This window comes from Panicum virgatum, chromosome 9N, assembly GCF_016808335.1.
Source record: "Panicum virgatum strain AP13 chromosome 9N, P.virgatum_v5, whole genome shotgun sequence".
Taxonomy (NCBI): Eukaryota; Viridiplantae; Streptophyta; class Magnoliopsida; order Poales; family Poaceae; genus Panicum; species Panicum virgatum.
The window spans coordinates 7630949-7651841 of NC_053153.1; the positions used below are offsets into that span (position 1 = coordinate 7630949).

General features: G+C 46.6%; 1 protein-coding gene and 1 long non-coding RNA gene across 2 annotated transcripts; both read left to right on the top strand.

Annotated features, from left to right (window-relative positions):
- Nucleotides 1-1052: 1052 nt before the first annotated feature.
- LOC120690072 (MADS-box transcription factor 34-like) lies at nt 1053-7886 on the top strand. Its single transcript, XM_039972589.1, has 9 exons — nt 1053-1301; nt 1380-1630; nt 4162-4243; nt 6089-6150; nt 6254-6353; nt 6704-6745; nt 6876-6917; nt 7263-7414; nt 7490-7886. The coding sequence occupies exons 2-9, from the start codon at nt 1446-1448 to the stop codon at nt 7572-7574; spliced, it is 750 nt and encodes a 249-aa protein (XP_039828523.1). The 5' UTR covers nt 1053-1301; nt 1380-1445; the 3' UTR covers nt 7575-7886.
- A 1871-nt stretch (nt 7887-9757) lies between these two features.
- On the top strand, nt 9758-10886 carry LOC120690073. The gene is made up of 2 exons (XR_005681563.1): nt 9758-9993; nt 10077-10886. It is a non-coding gene; the product is annotated as an uncharacterized LOC120690073 (long non-coding RNA).
- Nucleotides 10887-20893: the final 10007 nt, after the last annotated feature.

The following is a 20893-nucleotide window of genomic DNA, read 5'->3' on the forward strand; positions in this document are numbered from 1 at the left end:
GCAAGCCCCGCCGCTCTCGGCGCAGCGCGCGGCAACAACCGTACGTGCCGCGACGAGCGAGGCCGCGCGTACGGTACGGCGCGTACGAGGCGGTGGCGAGCGCGCCGGCGCCTGTCAGGTCGATCGACGCGCTGCCTCGCCCGTGGCGACCGGCTGGTCGGGTCGGTGGGTGACGGACTGACGGTGGCGGAATGGCCGGCCGCGGACTGGTGGTCTAACGATGGCGTCGTTCCCGCGACCGATGTGTGATGTGCCCGTGATGTGATGAGGAGGAGGAGCGAGACAGCGAGCAGCCCGGCCGCGCTGCGTGAGCGCAGGCGCGGCGGCAGCTGGGCCTGGGCGTGGCTTCGGCCGGGCATTTCGCGCGGCACCACCGGGCGCTCGACACGTACCGATTCGGGCCCTGCGCGGCGAGCGACCCGGATCCGCCTCAGATTCGCCGCCCCTCGGCCGGCGCTCCTGTCCTCCCGGCTCCGCGCCACCTCCCTCGGCCCTCCCTCCCATCGCTCTCGCTCTCACCGTCGTCTCCGTCTCACGTCCCTCACCGTCATCTCCCTCGCTCAAGCCGCGCACGGGCGCCATCCAACGACCCGACGACGATGGCTGTTGCAACTTGCCTGCGCGGCGTCCATCAGCGAGGGCGCGGCACATAAACTTTTTTTTTGTAAGGAAGAAATAAAACTTGCACGCTAGCTGCGACACGAGTCGTGATCGACGACGGCAGCTCACCGAATTTTTTACTGTATCGCCCGGCGAACGAGTCGGTGCCTACGTCCTCACAATTACTGCGGCTACGACCAGACTACCAGAAAGCCGAGTATATACTCCACCTCACACTAGCTCGCAGTGGTAAATGCAGCATCTGTCGAGCTACCTGGCCTGTGAGCGCAGCGCCCCGCCCTGGTTAAAACCTAGGAGGAGTAGCGGCTAGGAGGCTAGCGACCAATGGGCGGCACGGCAGCCTAGCAAACCTAGGGTGAGGATGCGAGGCGAGATCCAATCTGCACCCCACGAAAGAAAAGATTCTTCTCCGCCTCGCCGCTCCGCTCTCCCCACCCGTCTCGCTCATTCCTCCCTCTCAGCCAGCATATAGACATAGCCCACCACATGCCGCAGGGCCCTCACACCTCGCCGGGCTAATCGACTAATCGAGTGGGGGCCGGGCTAGGGAAAAAAAACCCAGAACGGGAGCGGCGAGGTCGAGCTCCTGCTGCGGCTGCGCGAGGCCGAGAGCCGGCGGCCCGAGATCGATTTCGGCAATAATTGCAGCTCGAGCAGGCAAATCATAGCTTGGGAGGGAGGTAGATATATATAGAGAGCGCTGGTAGTGGCAGGTAGTAAACAGCAGCCTAATGAATTGTTAATCTTTTTGTTTGGAGGTTGATTTGGAAGGTGAGAAGAGAGAAGCGAGGGTGAGATCGACCGGCCGATCGGGAGGGCAGGCCATGGGGCGCGGGAAGGTGGTGCTGCAGCGGATCGAGAACAAGATCAGCCGCCAGGTGACGTTCGCCAAGCGCCGGAACGGCCTGCTCAAGAAGGCCTACGAGCTCTCCATCCTCTGCGACGCCGAGGTCGCGCTCGTCCTCTTCTCCCACGCCGGCCGCCTCTACCAGTTCTCATCCTCCTCCAAGTAATCATGCAGCAGCCCTACTCTTCTACCCCAATTTCCCCTCTCCTTTTTATAAATCCAGTCCAGCACGCACCTAGCTCCTCAGCAAATTTGCGGTGCAGAAAGGCAAGGCCATGCGTAATTCGATCTGTAATTCTGAACCCTTTTCATTTGTCCTTGCATGAACTCATGGAGGTGGTACTGTTTGATTCTCTCGTTTCCTTTTGCTGTTGTGTTGGCCAACTGTACAGTGATACAGTCACCGTAGCGAGCTGCTTAGAAAGGCTACAAACGAACGGCGGGGGGGGGGGGGGGGGGGGGGGGGAGCGAGCAGGAGGTCGACACATGGATGCATATATACCGTGTATGCCTGTCGTATGTCACTCAAAGGAAAAGAAAGAGTTTCATTTGATGTGCACCTGATCAGTACCTGCTGCAGGAGTATGCATCAGTGGTCCGTCTGTGTGTCTCTCTCTGCACATACGCATAAGCTTAACCTGCATTCAACGCTGGTTTGACATGCGGCCTTGTAGCACACAACTAGATTGTAAATGGTGTATTGGCCCTTGCTGAACTGTGCCGTACGTGCATGCATGTTAAATTGCTTGTTAATGGGTATGCCTTAAAATATGCTGCACTTTTGTAAAATTCAATAGAGCATGTACTTCTCTGCACAGTTAAGTTTGCTTTGCACATTATGATGCCTAAATGGGCAAACATGAAATCGTGGTATCTAAGTCTTGGTGCTTTGCTTGCTGCAAGAGCAACTTCTGTTTTATCTATAGACGATGCATTAATTCAACTCCTACTACATTGAGTTCCTACGAATTGTTTGATACATATTGGATTTTGTAGTCCCTCCAGTCGCATGGATAGTACCAAGTACCATTCCATCTGTATGTTATGAAGATCAACCTGTACCATTTCTACTTTCTCTGGAAATAAAGAGCTCTAAAACCATTGGCAGGATATATGACCTTTAGAACAAGCTAATTAGTCCAAAGCTTATCATACAAGTTATTATATATTTAAAAACGGAGGGAGTACCTATATATAGCAGCTTTGTATGATAGGTAAATACATGCTCGAAATCCATTTCATTTAGTTATGTGTATTTTTAATTTATCAAGATTAAAGGCAGGCAGTGATGCATGAAATGTGGCAAGTAGAGAGCTTGTGAAAGCTGTATCACTAGATCAAGTAACCTATAATGTTGTTCCATAATTTATGATTCTAGTAGTTTGAATAAATTTCCAATAAACTTTCCTTAAGCTAAAACGGAGTTTAGGCTATGATACAGTGTTCCCAAGTCTTGAAAATTCAATATGTGGTTCACCACTGATATTCAAGCGTAATTTTGATATACATCATGTACAAAATAGATGTCCTCAAATGCGTCTACTGAATTTCATATAATGTTGATACTCAATTTTATATAATGTTGACACATAGTATGTATGGCAGCAGGATACACAAAAGTATTTTGATTTGACATGGAAATGATGCTTAATCATTAGAATTGCTTTGGCTAAATTTTAGGGTTTTTTTGGGGCTGGGTAGGGGGCGGGGCGGGGCGGGGGGTTGAGGCCTTTTTGGCATAACACCACACCGTAAATTATTGGAGCTAGAGCTGGTACCATGCTGAACTTATTTGATTGAGCAATTCTGTTATTTATTCTAGACTAAAGACATTGGTGACCGCTTTATTTTAACCTACATACTCCAAATCATGAATGGACCTTGGAGTTGGAGTTGCATTGTGAGAAACAAGACAATAATTAGAAAAGTAGTGGTCAGATATATGTGTTGTCGGCTGTTTCAATATCCTAAATGAAAAATTAACAGTAGTTACGCTGTTGGCTTGTTACTAACTTACTAGGGCTTCATGTACCTTATCTGTGATCACACGATTTTTAGCCCACTAATTTGAATTGTCATCTGGGGAAGTTCAAAAAACATATTTCATAGTTTGATCCATATAAGAACCAAGTTAGAAAGCATATAACATCCTTGGATGCTTCCACTCTTTCATAATCAGCATAGATGACCTTCTTCTTAGATGAGCAAAGAGGATCTTTTTTTTCTCAAATACGCTGAAGAGTTACGTATCATTGCATTAAGAAAGAAGTAGAAAGGCTAAAATACCATATAAACACACACACGCACCCCACACACACACCCCGGGTTAGCTCAGGGCTGTGACCTGCAACGCTAAACTGACAGAAGCTTATAAAAAAATTCTGCAACGAGTTAATTGATAGACCTTGTGCAACTGATGAATTCTAGGAGCATACACTTTAAAGTAATGGGTGAACTAAATTCTTGGTTGCATTGAAACTTCTAGAGCCTCCAATCAACTGAAGAGGCAGAAGTATGTTAGCCTAGCTAGCAAGGCATAACGAACAGTAAAATAATGTTTTTCCCATTGCTAGAAGCAGCTATATATAATTAGCATGGTTCTAGATATCTTACGGATTTGATATGTTTCTCTACACAAACATATGCTTGTATGGCTTATTCATCAGCTCATGTTTAATGTTTTCCTATGACAGTCTGCTTAAAACTTTGGAGAGGTACCAGAGGTACATCTATGCTTCAGCTGATGCTGCAGTGCCGTCTAGTGATGAGATGCAGGTGTGAGGACTACTGTCCATTTTACTAGTATTACAAGATTTTAATACTATTTTTATACCATCTTTCTCTCTCATAACAACCTTCTTTTGCTGATATTTTCAAGTTTCACAACAACCTTCTTTTGCAGCTTAAAAAAACAACTTTCTTTTGCTGATATTTTCAAGTGTTGAAGCTCGACATCTAATTTTCTACATATGATCCATGGTTTTGGGTTTATAATACTCTTCATAATATTGAAACTACATATTTATTTGTTGTTTCTGTTTGGTTTTATATTATTTAGCGAAAACCAACTTGATCATCAAGTTAAACATTTTAAATTACAGCATGAAGATTTTTTTATGAAAAAGAATTGGTATCAACAAAGTACAACTGAGTTCAACTTAGTTCAGTTTATAGAAACTGGTGTTAGATATCCAGAAATTTTGCTTGAGTCCACAGCCGGACACCAAGTCAAATAAAGTTATAGTAGAAAATTGCATCTATTAGAGATATGTATAGCTTACTTGTCTTGTACTCTAAGTCTGACTTGTCTTGTACTCTAAGTCTACTTAACTCTTACTTGTACATCAAGCCATCTCGGCTATATATATATATGAAAGATCACCCCCCACAATGGGTGTGTGGTGTTTCCCCCTCTCGCTATCTCTCTACAGCATCACCTTCTACTATGTTGGTATACAAGAGGATTAGAGTAGTAGTTATGACCTATCACTATGTCTGCTTACTGGAACTAATGTAGGGTACAGTCTGAATTCTACAAAAGTCGTATAATTTTTGAAAGCTTTAGATTGTTGGGATGATTTCAGCTGATGCCAACTTTTGAACATTAATGAGTATGCTATTGCTAAATCTGTATAACTTGAATATTTTAGGACGGCAGTTAGAATGATTATATCTCGAGTCCTCAAAACAAAAAGGATAGTGGAGATATAGAAAAACAAACAATACCTGTGACATAACAAAGTACACAACATGTGCATAATGGCATCAGCCATCAAGTATAATGGGCATTTTTAACAAAAGAAGCTTTGTTCTAAATATTTAAATATGATGCGGGGCCTCTGAGTGCATGCATGCTGCCACGCCCAGTGAACATTGGCCAAGTGCTTAATTCCATGCTACCCCAGGTAGTGTTAACTGGTACTAGAACGAGTGTTCGAGCTCATTATAGCAAATTTCGTTTTTTTTCAGATAAAGCATTAACCCGGCCTCTACATAGCAAATTTCATTTTATGTTTCTTGACACATGTTGTCCAGAATAAGCTGGAAAACCGTGCAGCTAGCGTGGCCAGCTAGTGGCAAATCAAACGAAGCATCCCGTGCATGCATAGCCAATAACAAGCCATTTAATTTCACCACAGCTGCATGAAGTTAAGCAAGGGGAAATTAATTATATTAAAGTTTAAACAAAATATAAAATGTGATATAATGAATCCTATCAATTGACCTCCAAAAGAATTTTATCTAACATAGATGATGGGTCGCCCATAATCCCATCATTGCACGTAACCAAGAACAAAATATATGGAGCTAGAATAATAAAATTTATATCATTTGATGGTGATATTACAAATGGTGCATCTATATACAAACACAAGTAGACATTGTTGTCGACTGCATGCCCATCTTTGATAACCTGGCCACTTGAAAACATTTTCGCATTTTAAATAGGTGATTGTAAAAAATGTGTGTTGAAGATCATATATAGATTTGTTAAAATGATTAGTAAAAGAAACTAGAAGGAATACTTAAATAATATGCATTTTTTTTATTTCTTCTAGATATTTAAGTAGCTATGGACTAAGTTTTGGGACTGCTCTATCCAATGTCTGAAAAATGCAGAATCACTATCAAGAATATGTGAAGTTGAAGACAAGAGTTGAGGTTTTACAACACTCACAAAGGTGATATTTCCACTTATATGCATGCCTGTTTTTCCTCTTTACTATTATACTCCAACAGTTTGCATTTCTTTTTGTAAAGAAAGTACTGATGAACGTACTGCAGGAATCTTCTGGGTGAAGATCTGGCTCCACTTACCACCAGTGAACTTGAACAGCTTGAGAGTCAAGTAGACAAGACCTTGAAGCAAATCAGATCAAGAAAGGTAAAATAAGTACAAAGACAGTCAGGATGAATGATGTCAATTGTGTTTGCATAAAATAAAATTATGGTGCTTTTGTATCTGAAGCAACCCGTGATATGTAATGCAATTGGATTTGCATCAATTTTCCATTCAATTAATTGCTAGATAGATATCACTAGCTTGAGAAAACCAAAGGATGGACCAATGTTGATCTGTGCTACTTTCCTTTTTGAAACCGTAGAAACAAGGTTGAGGTTGTATACAGTCTAGTAGACATCTAAGTAAATGTTACTTTTTTATAAACTTTGAACGGTGCAACAGGCTGCTATTTAAGTAACTCCTCTATTCATGTCTTTATCTGCATTTGGCAGACTCAAGTGCTACTTGATGAACTCTGCGACTTGAAGAGAAAGGTAAATGCTCTTTGCTTGCCGTGTATATCCCAGCATTATTCATGTCATGTTCCTGTGAGTGGCTCTGCTGCAGTACTGAAAATCTAATCATCCCATATATGGTTGAGCATTCGGCCCTCATCTCTTGCAGGAACATATGCTGCAAGATGCCAACATAGTCCTGAAAAGGAAGGTAAGTGACATTTCAACTGTAAACCTCCCTGGAAAGCTCTGCATAGCTTGGGACCGCATGATGCACTGGACCACTCCCAAGAACATGCTATCCCGTTGTTCTCGTCTGAGGGGTCGTTGACGTTGAGTGCGAGTGGCCAAACGCCGAAGTTGGTAGGTCGTTTGGCCCCCATGGTGGCAGACTGGCAGTAGTAGCATATATAAAATGGGCCGTCAGTCATCAACTAGCCCTGCATTGGCACCACTCCTTTAACTAATGATTCCCTTGACATGCAGTTGGAAGCAACACTCTTCCTCTGTTTGCTCTTTGACAGATAGTTTCATTGTTGGATCGCTCTTGTTTCAGCTGGACGAGGTCGAGGCAGAGGCGCCTCCTCCCCTACAGCCACAGCTGCCGTGGCAGGGCGGCAGCGGCGACGGCGCCATGGTGTCGGACGGCCCTCCACAGCCAGAGCACTTCTTCCAGGCCCTGGAGAGCAACCCATCTCTGCAGCCAACGTAGTTCCCCACCTCCTCCAACCTCTTGCCTGAACAAGTGAGACTGTTCTGAATCCTACACCTCCGTTCATGCAGATTCCATACCATGGACATGAACCAGCACCCGGTGCCGGCGCCGGGCGGTTGCTACCCTCCTGCGTGGTCGGCGTGGATGGCATAGCCAGTGCTTCATTGTTGCATTGGCCGGAGAAGTGATCGTGTCCTCCAGAGATTCCTACGAGTTCCGTTTGTGCTTTTGCTCGCCTATTTGCTCTGCTTCCAGTGCTTGCCTTGCCGGACTGTAAGTGACAAATTAAAATGGCCCTGTATAGGTTGATGTCCTTATCTTCGTTGATCTCTGCTCAGCTGCTTGATTTAGCGCTTCATTAAGCGGTGTGACGATGCATGATAAGACATAAATGGTTGAACTTCCTATGTTTTGGATTCTACATTGCTTGGCAATAAAACACTGTCATGTTGGACTGCTACACTACCCATCGTTTGACAATATTTGTCGATTTTTTCCCCCAAAATATAAGGCGTTTGGACTGGCAGACTACCCTTGCTTGGGCCACTTGGCAATATTAGTTGATCTTTTTTTTTTCCAAAATATAAGGTGCGCGTGTGTGGGTCGTTTGATAACTTTCCATCCATTTATCATCCTCCCTCCCGAAGCTTAAACGATCAAAATAGAGCCAATTATTGTTTCTAGAGTGCCATTTTAAATTTAAAATCACACCTGATCCTAAAATCTAGGTGCCTGAAATTTCATATAATTTTAGTCGTGCATCCACAAGCTGCTTCTTGTCTGGGGTGGGCTGTGGGGGTTGCCGAGTCTATTGGTTTCTTAGGGCTTTGGGAGGCTGGTAGACTGGTATAACAGGGAGCCGTTGGTGGCGGGGACGGCGAGATAGAGTTGGGGCACGACTTGGTAGACGGGGAAGTACATGATCCATCAGAGTTGGGAGGTGCACGAAGAACAGTAGGTCTAGGTTGGTACCCATTAGATCTAGGGATGCATGTTATATATATTCAGGTTATTGGGTCGATTTAAGAAATTAATAAAATGAACTTGAATGATATTATGAGTAAATAATTTGGGAGAAGAAATGAACTAGAGTGATATTATCATAATTAATTAGCTGACCCAAAAAAATATATTAGGTACCTATTTGCATCCTTAATCAGATCCATTCGTTGGGTACTGTTCATCACCTGAAAACAAATGCCCAGCCAATGAACAATACCACCACACAATAAAAGAACTCGTTTTCAAGGATTATGTATCAGGCTCATCATGGCCATGTTTAACTTAAATATTAGTGGATACTACATACACGGTTTTCTTCTTCTTTTTTTTTGAAAATTCACGGTTTCCCTTTTAACCAGTCAAAAATTTGGCAGGGTGGCACTGCATAGAGGAACACCCTTTCCCCCACTGTTCTGTAATCATCATGAGTGAACAAGCGCCGTCGTGTCAGCATAGTGCCCCTTTTATATACAGTATATATATCGCCTATCATGATATGAGCTTCCTATCGTCCTATTAGTAAAATTATCCCTCAAGGTGCAGATAATGCTTTCATTTATCCAGCCAGTAAACTGCTTCCATTTTCTGTACAGATGATAATATGCAACCGAGAATAGGATAAAGCTGTTGTACCTTTTGGCATGACAGTGCATGATCGTGAAAGCTATCACCGTCTGCCGTAGAGCACCCCAATGGTGGTCGACATCCAATGGTATCTTTTGCCAAGCTTTTCATGTGCTTGTGGGTTCTTTGGTCGTCAACAAATCAGCATAAAGTGTTAGCGATAAAAAGGTAAAATTCATGGAGGATAAGTGTCGGCATGCATTTATTCTCCAACATATCTGTACTATTTATCCTTGCCAACAGTACCACTAATGACACTTGACACATATATGTATTTTCTAGAATCTAGCTGGGATTTCACTGTTGGTATCTTGATTAATTATGATTAAACTAGTAAATATATACACGCATAGCTACTGGTGAAGATCATAGCCCATATGCATATGCTATCAAACTATAATGCGAAACACAATTTTATATAAGTGTGATATATTATATACATATTAACATGTATCTTTTTATGCTATTATTTAAACAGTTAGAGAGTAGTAGTAACTACCACTGCTAGCTACGATCACGTGAACGTGAGAATAGCTAAAAATAAGCTAAATACGAAATATATGAGCTTGTAAAGGTTATTGGGGCTTAAACACACAGATACAATGGACCACTCCCCAGAGCTGGCCGTTCAGCTGTTCTCTCCTGAGGAGACGTTGAGTGGGACTGACTAGAAAGCCGGACAACCATGCACATTTTGGGTGGTACGCCCGCTTGGTGGCACTACCGCAGTAGTAGCGTAGTATATAAAAAATGGGCCTTCAGCCTTCAGCTAGCTCTGCTGCAGCTCTTAAACCCCCTTTGGTAGGGCTCCTAAACTGGCTCCAGACGGAGCCCCACCAAAGGATGCAAAATCCAGCAGCTCCGGGCTAAAAGCCACGCTTGAATCCCCTTGCGGCTTCCACGCAAGAGGCGAAGCCATAAAACGAGGCTCCATGTGGCTCTGCAGGTAGGCCCCCGTCCGTTTGTCCCAATTTACCCCGTCTCCGGGTAGCGAAATCGATGTATCCACTCCGGCGGAGGTTGATCCAGGCATTGGGGGCGGCGGAGGGTCCCCATACGGGCCGGATGGCACCCTACGCTCAGGTGGAGCTGTGGTGGTAAGGCGTGGCGAACGGACTACAGGTTCTGAGAGGAGAGGCGTGGACTTACCGTGGCCCACTCCCCGGCTGTCGATCAAGGCACGGCGGACGCACTGCAGGCTCCGAGGGGACATGAACACGCCATGGCCTTGCTCCACGGGGGCCGGTCAAGCCGCGGCAGCTGCAGGGCTTGGCGTCCCGACCTCCGGTGTGGTCGCCGACGTGTTTGCAGGTTATTGTTAACTCTGCAAATATAAAATTCAGCAGCACAAACATATTCAAAAGCTAAGGGCATATTGGACATTTGACTTCTCCAATCCATTCATGAAAAATAGGATGAAGCCGTTTGGCCAAATATTTTTAGAAACAGTTTCAGCTCCATCAGAGAAACTGCTTCACTAGAGAAGCTGGAGCCATTTTTTGAGGAGTCGGAGCTCTGCCAAAGAGGCCCTTATTGGATGACCCGACGAGGCGACAAGCGACGAGGTTAAGGCAGAAGCTGCAGCTCCGGTGCTCCCCGCTTCTTCCAGGCCCTGAAGAGCAGCTCGTCTCTGCTAGCTTCGTAATTCCACTCTGTCTCTCATCTAAAACAAGTTCTCGCCTATATCCCCTGAATCCTTCACTTCCGTTGATGCAGATTCCACACCTTGGACCACATCCATCTCGTGACACCTTTGATCTGATTGGCCGGTGGAATCAAAATTTTGTTTTTTCTTTATCAAGAATTTGCCAAAAAAAAAAGAGATACCATTTGAGATTACATGCTTTCTCCTTTCACCATTATCTGCCGCCATCAAAAAGGGTTTTTTTTTCTCCAATACGCAGGAGAATTGCATATCATTGTATTAAGATGATAGATAAAAAGTTTTACAACGACGGAGACAGAGCTCACGTCCAAGCGAGCACCAGCCAGGTGCCAATAGAGGAAAAAACAAAAAGCCGAAGAGGCCCAACCTGAAAATGGACTACTCCCTTCTTAAGCAACCTAGGTGCGTAGCTCCCGCCCTAATCCAGAGCTCGATGTCTAGCTTGATCCGCTCCAGGAGCTCCTGCACGGTAGACGTCTGACGTGCAAACAAACGATTGTTCCTTTCTTTCCAAATCGCCCAAAGAACGAGCAGGAACAGAGTATAAAAACCTCTCTTCTTGTGTTGATCCTGGAGCCGCCGGAGATGATCCCACCACTGATGTAGCGGCATTGGTTGGTGAAATGTGCAAAGGCAGTCCAAGGAGGAGAGGGAGTGCCACCAAATGGTCTTTGCAAAGCTGCAGTTGATCAACAAATGATCCGTTGTCTCAGGCTCCTGGTCACATAGCCAGCATTTGTCATGCGCATCCAAACCATGACGCCGGCGTCTGTCAGCTGTCCAAAGTCGTCGCTTAAGAGCAAGCCAAGTGAAAAACTTCACCCGCTGGGGTGCCCATGATCTCCAGACCCGACGAACGCCAGGGGTGTGAGTGTGGCCTTCGTGCATGATCCTGTAGGCCGAGGCGGCAGTGTATTCGCCGGTGGTTGTCCATTTCCAGGTGAAACGGTCCATTTGAGCCGTCAGGCTCACAGCTGCCAGGGTGTGCCAAAGAAGGACATAGTCCCATAGATAGTGCGAGAATGGATAGGCCACCATGAATGTCTCTGATCCACCGTCTGTCAACCATGGCATCAGCAACAGTGCGTCTTCTAGCAATGCGAGTCGAGATTGCATTGAAAAGATGTGGGGCAATTAGCTTCACGGGGCGGCCATTGATCCAATTATCGAGCCAAAAGAGTGTGCGTTAGCCGTTCCCCACGGTGACTATCACAGAGGCATCGAAAAGCGCTTGAACCTCTGGTTCAATTTTGATCGGTAGGGCAGACCAGGCCCGATCGTCCTCTGTTCGCTGCAACCACAGCCAACGGACCCTCAAAGCGAAACCGGCGAGTCGCAGATCAACTATGCCGAGCCCCCCGTAGCTTATCGGTGTGCAGACGGAGCAAAAAGGGTTCGAATGTGATCCCCTGGACGGGGAACACAGCTGCGTCGATTGGACGATGCTCACTTCTCACATGGAGTGTAGTCGGAAACATGTGCAAGCAAAGTGGTAGTGTGCTATCAGATGGATGCAAAAGCGCTGCATGAAGCAACGTTTGGATAACTTTCAAAAAAGAAGAATTACTTCAAAAAAAGAACAAGAAGAAGAAGAAGAAGCAACGTTAGGATAAGACCCCTCGTCACGAATCTGATCTGTGATAGATGCAGTGTGTGCACCCACGTCCTCAGAACTAGTTAAACCTTTTCTATTCTGGCTCATGCTCGAGTGCCTTCCTCATTCAAAGTGAAGGAAGAGTAAGTACCTCGGTCAAAAATGTTTCACATTATTGACTTTTCAAGGTCTTCGAGTGCAACTTTGACCTTATTTCGTAATAAAATATGAGTCTGTTAAAGTACTTTGTTAGATAAACCAACAGAAATAAAATTTGTGTTTGCCAACTAAATACTTTCAGGACTATTGGCAATTGATTTAAAAAAAATTGGCTCTTGTATATATCTTAGTCAAGGCATCAAATATTTATGTGAAGCTTTAACTTTGTTTCTTTTGGGAGACTGGAAGTGACCATACCATTTTCATCCAAAATTTCGATGGAAAAGTGGGAATAACCCGATATTTCGTTATATATTTAGTACCCAAAAGTTTCATATCGGAAGCAAGTTTTCAAAAAACTATTAGCTCCTATATGCTTATGGGTAATCTTTTCCAAGGGTAGGACGGGGACCTTCAATTAAGCAAGTTTTCAAAGAAGGTGCTATATAATTTTGCAATTGCTTGGTCTCTAATATGTTTACCGTAAATGAGTCTCCACGGTTTACTTCTCGTGGACAAACTTTTTTGACAACATAGTGCTTTGTCCTCTCCTTTCACGACATAAGCTTCCCATCAGCCCACTAGTAATTAAATTGTCTCTCATGGTGAAGACAATGCTTTGAATTATCCCACCACCAGTAGTAAGCTACTTCCATCGTCTGCAGATAATGTAATGCAACTGAAGAGGATAATGTTGTTCTACCTTCTTTGCAAGGACAATGCATGATCGTGAAAGCTGTCACCGTCGATAAAAGAAAATTTCATGGATGATAAATCGCCATGCGTTGTTCCCCAACATATTATCCGTACATCTCAAGAGTGCCACTGATAGATATATTTTTGAAATTATAATCTATCTGGGATAGTACTCTTCTATCCCCAACAAACACTTCGGATGAAAGGGTTTTCACCAAAATGGATTGAGTGGATCACAGCCTTCATCTCAGGCTGGAGCGTAGCAATCAATGTCAATGATGAGGTAGGCCCATTTTTTCAAATGAAAAAAGGACTACGACAAGGAGACCCTCTCTCACCCATTCTGTTTAACCTAGTAGCCGATATGCTTGCGCTTTTCATCAACCAAGAAAAAACAGAGGACCAGCTAAGGGGTGTTGTGCCCCACCTAGTCGAAGGCGGAATCTCCATCCTATAATACGCTGATGACACCATACTCTTTTTGGAACATAACTTGGAACATGCTCAAAACATGAAGCTAATCCTTTGTGCCTTTGAACTGTTATCGGGGTTGAAAATAAATTTTCATAACAGTGAGCTTTTCTGCTTTGGCGAGGCAAAGGAGTGCGAAAATCAGTACATGCAGTTATTTAGTTGTAATACCGGTACCTTTCCAATTCGTTACCTAGGAATTCCGATCCATTATCGGAGATTGTCTAATAGCGATTGGTTGAAGGTTCAAGAACGATTTGAGGAGCGCCTCAGTAGCTGGAAAGGGAAGAACCTTTCTATGGGAGGACGGCTAACATTAATCAACTCGGTTCTTAGCAGCCTGCCAATGTACATGATGTCCTTCTTTGAGATTCCAAAAGGAGTCCGTAAAAAGCGGGACTACTTCCGATCACGCTTCTTCTGGCAGAGTGACGAACACAAACGAAAATATCTGCTAGCTAAGTGGGATATCCTATGCCAACCCAAAGAATAAGGGGGCTTAGGGATACAGAAATTAGAACTAAAAAACATCGCTTTGCTTATCAAATGTTTGTACCGCTTGTTAACAACAGATGGCACTTGGCAGCAGATACTACATAACAAGTACCTAGGAACTAAGCCTCTAGTAAGTATCCAATGGAAAAGCGGAGATTCCCATTTTTGGGCAAGCCTGATGAAGGTTAAGAGTGACTTTCTTAGATTTGGATCATTCACCATCAAGAATGGGGCTCAGGTTAGATTCTGGGAAGACACATGGCTGGGCAACAGACCACTATGTCAATAATACCCGCAACTCTACAATATAGTAAGGAAAAAACAGGATATGGTGGGAGAGGTGCTATCTACACCATCACCCAATCTATCCTGGCGTAGAGACATCATTGGTCAGAATTTAATGCGGTGGAATATCCTGGTATCCCGACTGGTTAACATCAATCTTACAGAAGAACAAGATGAGTTCAAGTGGGAATTAGACCCGACATGTGTTTCTACAGTTAAAACACATTATCGTGGGTTAATCAACCAGAATGTTCCCAATACAAATAAAAAACTTTGAAAGCTGAAAGCACCTCTAAAAATTAAAATCTTCCTCTGAGACCTCAGAAGAGGCGTTATCCTCACAAAAGTTAACCTCGCAAAACATAACTGGTAGGGTAGCCAACAGTGTTGTTTCTGTCACGAAAATGAAACAATTCAGCATCTGTTCTTCGACTGCCGCCTCACACGGATGGTATGGGCAACAGTTCACGCGACATGGGGGCTATGCAAACCTACCAATATAGCCAATCTGTTTAGCGGGTGGCTTAATGGAATACCTGGACCTTATAAACCTCTTATCCTTGTAGGTGCGGCAGCCCTTTGTTGGTCTGTCTGGCTCTGCAGAAACGCTGTTGTATTTGAAAACAAATGTTGGGGACACCACCTTCGGTCCGGTCGCCGAAGGTGCGCGAAGACAGGAAGTCAAGGACTGAAGTCGATGCCAACAGCAAGCATGGAGGTGGCCCGTCTTCGCTTGTCTTCGGGTCGGAAGGCGAAGACAAGACACCAAGAGCACTGAAGCCGACGCCAGGAGCAAGCGCGGAGGTGGCCCGTCTTCGCTATTCTTCGGGTCGGAATGCGAAGACAGGCGAAGACCGGGCGACGCCAGCATCATGGTAGGGAGTGGTCAGTAGGCCCCGTGGTCTTTGTCGACCAGGGTGAAGAGGACCGCCTGGGGTTGTGGGCTTTTCTGAACTGTACCGCACCCACACTGTAATAGGGAAATCACGTGTACGTCCGGGAATATTCCGGGAATATGACCGTTGTAAGGGGGTAAAAGAGTAATTATACATGGGAGGCATAACGCCACCTATAAATACCCCCTGTAATGTTCATTGATGGGACACATGGAATAGAGAGAGTGAACCTTTCCTCCTTGTTTTGCGCGTTCATTCATTACTGTTGTAGTGTCCCTCCGTTCCGGAGACACTCTCCACCAACAGTTTGGCGCCACCTGTCGGTTCGATACACCACATGGCGGCGACGAAGAAGAGAGGAACCACCGGAGCCACTTCGGAGGACACGACGACGACGACAACAAAAACACCCTCGCAGGGCGAAGCGGCAACAACACAGGCGAACGGGACTAGCAGCGACGGCATCTCCATCGACGCCCTTGCAGATGGCCAGCTTGAAGTCAACCTTCTAGACCTCGGCGTCTCAGCCGAAGACATCGCAGCGATGCGTCGCATCGACACTCGCATCGAAGAGGCGCGAACGGCTCAGCAGCAGGCCTTGGAAGCAGAACCTTCGGAGCCACAGATGACGACATGAGCGAAGGGGAAGCAGGCCATGCTCACCGAAGCAGAACGTCAAGAGCAGTACAACAAGTTGAGGGAGGAGGAGCTTCGCTGCAAGGCAATGCAGGAGAAGCTCTGTGCCCAGCGGCTGTAGCTCGAGAAATTGCAGGCACCTCCACCACCACCACCACCGCAGAAGGAGATGATCGGGGTCAACCCGCGGCAACAAGAACCACCAAGGTTTCGCCCAAAGCTCGTGCCGGTCGAAGAGATCTCTAACCACTCTGAGTCAGACGCCGAAGAGCATTATCGAAGAAGGCATCAAAGAATATCACCATTGTCCGAAGAGCTGGAGGAGGTGTAGTGGCCTCATCACCTCAACCCAGTAATATTGCCGCAGTTTGATGGGGAGTCAGACCCCGAAGAGTTCCTCCTCAAATACGAAGCCACCATAGAAGCATCAGGAGGAGGCACCGCGTGTAAAGCGAAGGCGCTCGTCCTCGCATTGAAGGGCTTGGCGCAGCGATGGTATGCAAACATCCCACCAGGAACCATTCTGTCTTGGAAGCAGCTTCGCCTCGAGTTATGTGCAAGTTTTCGTGTCGTGAGGCCCAACGAAGTCATATCTTGCGATTTGCACGATCTAAGGCAAGGAAGAATGACCTTGCAAGAATATCTTCAGAGTGTCATGAAGCTTCGTGCAAGAGCACCAAATGTTGCCGACCAGAGCATCATCGATTCGGTGGTGAAGGGGATCAACCTGGGACCATGCGGAGAGTACATATCCCGGCGCAAGCCGAAGACAGTCACGAAGCTGTTCGAGATAATGCAAGAATATTGCATATCCGACCATGCGAAGAGGAGAAGGCTCGAGGAGAAGAACGAGCAGAAGAAGTCGCAAAGCAGCGAGAGGTCCCATTCAAAACCATGGCATGCTGACGAGCCGAAGCTGAAAAGAATAGTGAACAACGTGTCTGAAGAAGAACCCCCCCCCCCCCGAGAGCACAGACACCATCACAGGGGCAAAGGTGAGAGGGACCGCCACGAAGAAAGATCCAACCGCGATGATCGTCACCATCGCGAAGAACGACACAACAAAGGCCGAAGAGACAGCGGCAGTCGAAGAGAGAAAATTCCATTCTGTATCTTCCACGGGAAGGACAAAGGCCATTGGACAAATGAATGCCCCTTCGCCATTGAAAGAAAAGAATAGTTTGACCGGCAAAATTCCCAGCCAGCGATGCTAGTCAATCATACCTCGCAGTTGCCACCTCAGTCTTCGGCGACGGCAACCACTTGGGCTCCTACGCCAAATTGGCCGGTGTCATACTCGGTCTTCAACTACAATCCGCTACCGTATGCGCCACCTTCGCAACAATCAGTACCGATGCTACCACCTCCGCACTATAGTCAGACATGGTCGAGAAGCTCCATGCCACAGTCTTACGACCCGACAACTTTACCCCCACCTCCGAAGCTCGAACCGGGGCAGATACCAGAAAGAGCAAGTGAGGGACCCTCCGGCAGCAGGGTCAACATCATCAATGCCATCTCTGGAGGATCCAACGAACCAGTACATGAGAGGAAGAAGCAGCGCAAAGAATACTTTAGAACCGTTTCCCACGTCAGCGAGGGCAGATGCTTCCGAACAACTTGGTCGCATGTCCCAATATCTTTCACGCAGGCAGACCTTCGGCTGTAGCACTACCCACATAATGACCCCCTCGTCATAAGGGCAAACATTGGCAAGAATTCAGTACACTTCGTAGGGAATGATGTAGGAAGAATCTTGATGGACAATGGGAGCTCTGTAGATATCCTCATGTGGCAGTGCTTCGTCAAAATGGGGTTCACAGAAACAGCGCTGAAGAAGTCACAGTATCCGCTCATTGGCTACGGAGGCAAGAGAATCGAAGCTCTTAGAAAGATAGAGCTCAATGTCACGTTCGGCGAAGGTGCAGCGCAGAGAACCGAAGCAATAACCTTCGATGTGGTCGACATTAACTACCCCTACAATGCCATCTTCGGCCGCAACACCTTGGTCAAATTCGCAGCAGTAATCCATCAGTCGTACCTATGCATGAAGCTGCCTACGGCCGGAGGAATTGTCATAGTCTTCGGCAACCAGCAAGAAGCAAGAAGGTGCGAAGACAACGCATCAACCACAAACAAGAATGTCCATGTCATTGAAACCCCAAATGCGGACAATGAGGCAGCAAACAGCGAAGAGCCAGAGAAGTCAGGGGGGTATCCCCAGCGGAACACGCGAAGAAGGTGTCGTTGTGCGAAGATGTGCCCGACTGAATGGTGATCATCGGAAAAAGGGCTTGAAGAGGCCGAAGAGGCCAGGCTTATACAGTTTCTCCGCAACAATTAAGATGTGTTTGCTTGGTCCTCTTCGGATCTGCGAGGGGTCAGTCGAGAAGTCATCGAGCATGAGCTCAGGGTGAACCCAAAGGCAAAACCAGTAAAGCAGGGCCAAAGGTCAATGTCCGAAAAAAGTCAGAAAGCGGCTCAGGCCGAGGTACAAAAATTGCTGGACGCGGGCGTCATCCGCGAGGTCCAGTACCCGGAGTGGCTAGCAAATGTTGTCATGGTACCGAAGAAGAATGGGAAGTGGCGAATGTGCATTGACTTCACAATCTTGAACAAGGCGTGCCAGAAGGACTAATATCCACTACCACGAATTGACACCCTGGTCGATGCAGCAGCTTGCTCGGAGATGCTCAGTATGTTGGACTGTTTCTCAGGTTATCACCAGATATTCATGAACAAGGAAGACGAAGAGAAGACCAGTTTCACCACCCCCTTCGGGACATATTGCTGCGTGAGAATGCCGGAGGGCCTTCGCAATGCCGGATGCACTTTCAACAGAATGATCAAAAAAGTATTGGGGGATCAATTGGGGAGAAACATCTCCACATACGTCGATGACGTGGTTGTAAGAAGCAAAAAGGAGGAGGATCGTATACAAGATCTTCGCGAAACATTTGCGAATCTTCGTCGCCATGGCCTCAAGCTGAACCCGGAGAAATGTGTCTTCGGCGTGTGAAGAGGCAAACTATTGGGCTGCATGATCACCGAAAGGGGAATCGAGGCAAACCCGGAGAAGATCGAAGCCATTAGGCGGATGAAGCCGCCTACCACAAGAAAGGGGTGCAGAAGTTAACAGGCAGGTTGGCTTCGCTGAATATATTCATCTCGAAGTCAGCAGAGAAGTGCCTCCCATTCTTCAAGGCGCTGAAAGGCTCTGGCAACTTAGAATGGGGCGAAGAGCAGGCGAAGGCCTTCGAAGACCTCAAGCAGTACATTGAGAAATTGGCAGTCATGTCCAGCCCTTCGGAGAAGGAGTTGCTGTTATACATCTCCACATCAGGTGCAGCCGTAAGTGCTGCTCTCATCGAAGAGCATGCGATCGAAGGGGCATTGACACAGGTGCCTATATACTTCGTTTCCGAAGCCCTAAACGGGTCAAAATTGCTATACTCAGAAATGGAGAAAATGGCATATGCGGTGGTCATGGCAGCACACAAGCTTCGTTACTAATTCCAGAGCCACAAAATCAAGGTTCCAACCTCTTTCCCACTTCGGGACATGTTTGAAAACAGAGAAGCCTCCGACAGGATAGGCAAATGGGCTACGCAATTAGCCGAGCACACCATTGACTTCGTCTCTAGATCAGCAATCAAGTCACAGGTCTTGGCAGACTTCATCGCAGACAGGACCCCAATCGTACCTTCGCAAGAGCAGCCGAAGATAGAAGCCATATGGCAACTTGAGTGTGATGGGGCGTACCAGAGAGATGGAGCAGGAGCTTCAGCAGTCCTGGCAGCACCTTCAGGTACGTAACTGAAGCACGCAGTCAGACTTAACTTCAATGTGTGCACAAACAATGTCGTAGAATACGAAGGCCTTCTCTTGGGTCTTCGCAAAGCAAGAGCATTGGGCGCATGAAGATTAACGATCAGGTCTGATTCAGAGTTGATCACAGGCCAAATAAATAAGTCAAACAGGGCTCTCAAGCCAGAATTGGCGAAGTACCTGGCAGCAGTGCGAAGCATGGAGAAATACTTCCTCGGGTTTAGTATCCGCAGTTTCTCCAGAACGAAGAATAAGCAAGCTGATCAACTGGCGAAGGCAGCAACGCAGTTCGATCCATTACCACCAGATGTCTTCTTCGAAACATTAAAGCAGGCCTCTGTCAATTGTGCCGAAGAACCAGCCAAATTCGTCAACGCCATAACCAGCGAAGACTGGAGGGCCGCCATAATGGCCTATCTTCGCGGACACTTTGTCCCGGAGGATGAGAAGGAAGAGAAGGGAATGGCACTTCAGGCCAGGAATTATAGAATCATAGGCGAAGGGTTATACCGAGGGGGAGTCTGCGCACCACTCCTAAAGTGCATCTCACGCGAAGAAGGCAAACAGCTGCTTGAAGAGATACATGCAGGGATGTGTTCTTCGCACATCGCAACGAGGGCCCTGGTCGGCAAAGCTTTCCGCGAAGGATTTTATTGGCCATCGGCTATGGCGGACGCTCACGATGTGGTTCGCACATGTCCAAATTGCCAAAGGCATGCCCCATACAGCAAATTCCCACCCGACGAGGTGCAGCTACTGCCTCCGGTATGGCCCCTCGCACGATGGGGCATTGATATTATTGGACCATTGCCTACAGCTCCAGGAAACTACAAGTACGCCATTGTGGCGGTAGAGTACTTCTCCAAATGGGTCGAGGCCAAAGCACTCAGGGACATCACAACAGGAGCCCTGCAAAAATTCTTTTGGCAGAACATCGTCTACCGCTTCGGGGTCCCGAAAGAGGTTACAGTGGACAATGGTAAGCAGTTCGACTGTGCAACTTTCAGGGAGTTCACCACTCAACTTGGCACCAACTTATGCTTCGCGTCAGTCTACCACCCGCAGTCCAACGGCGCAGTGGAAAGGGCCAACGGCATCATCTTCGCAGGCATCAAGAAAA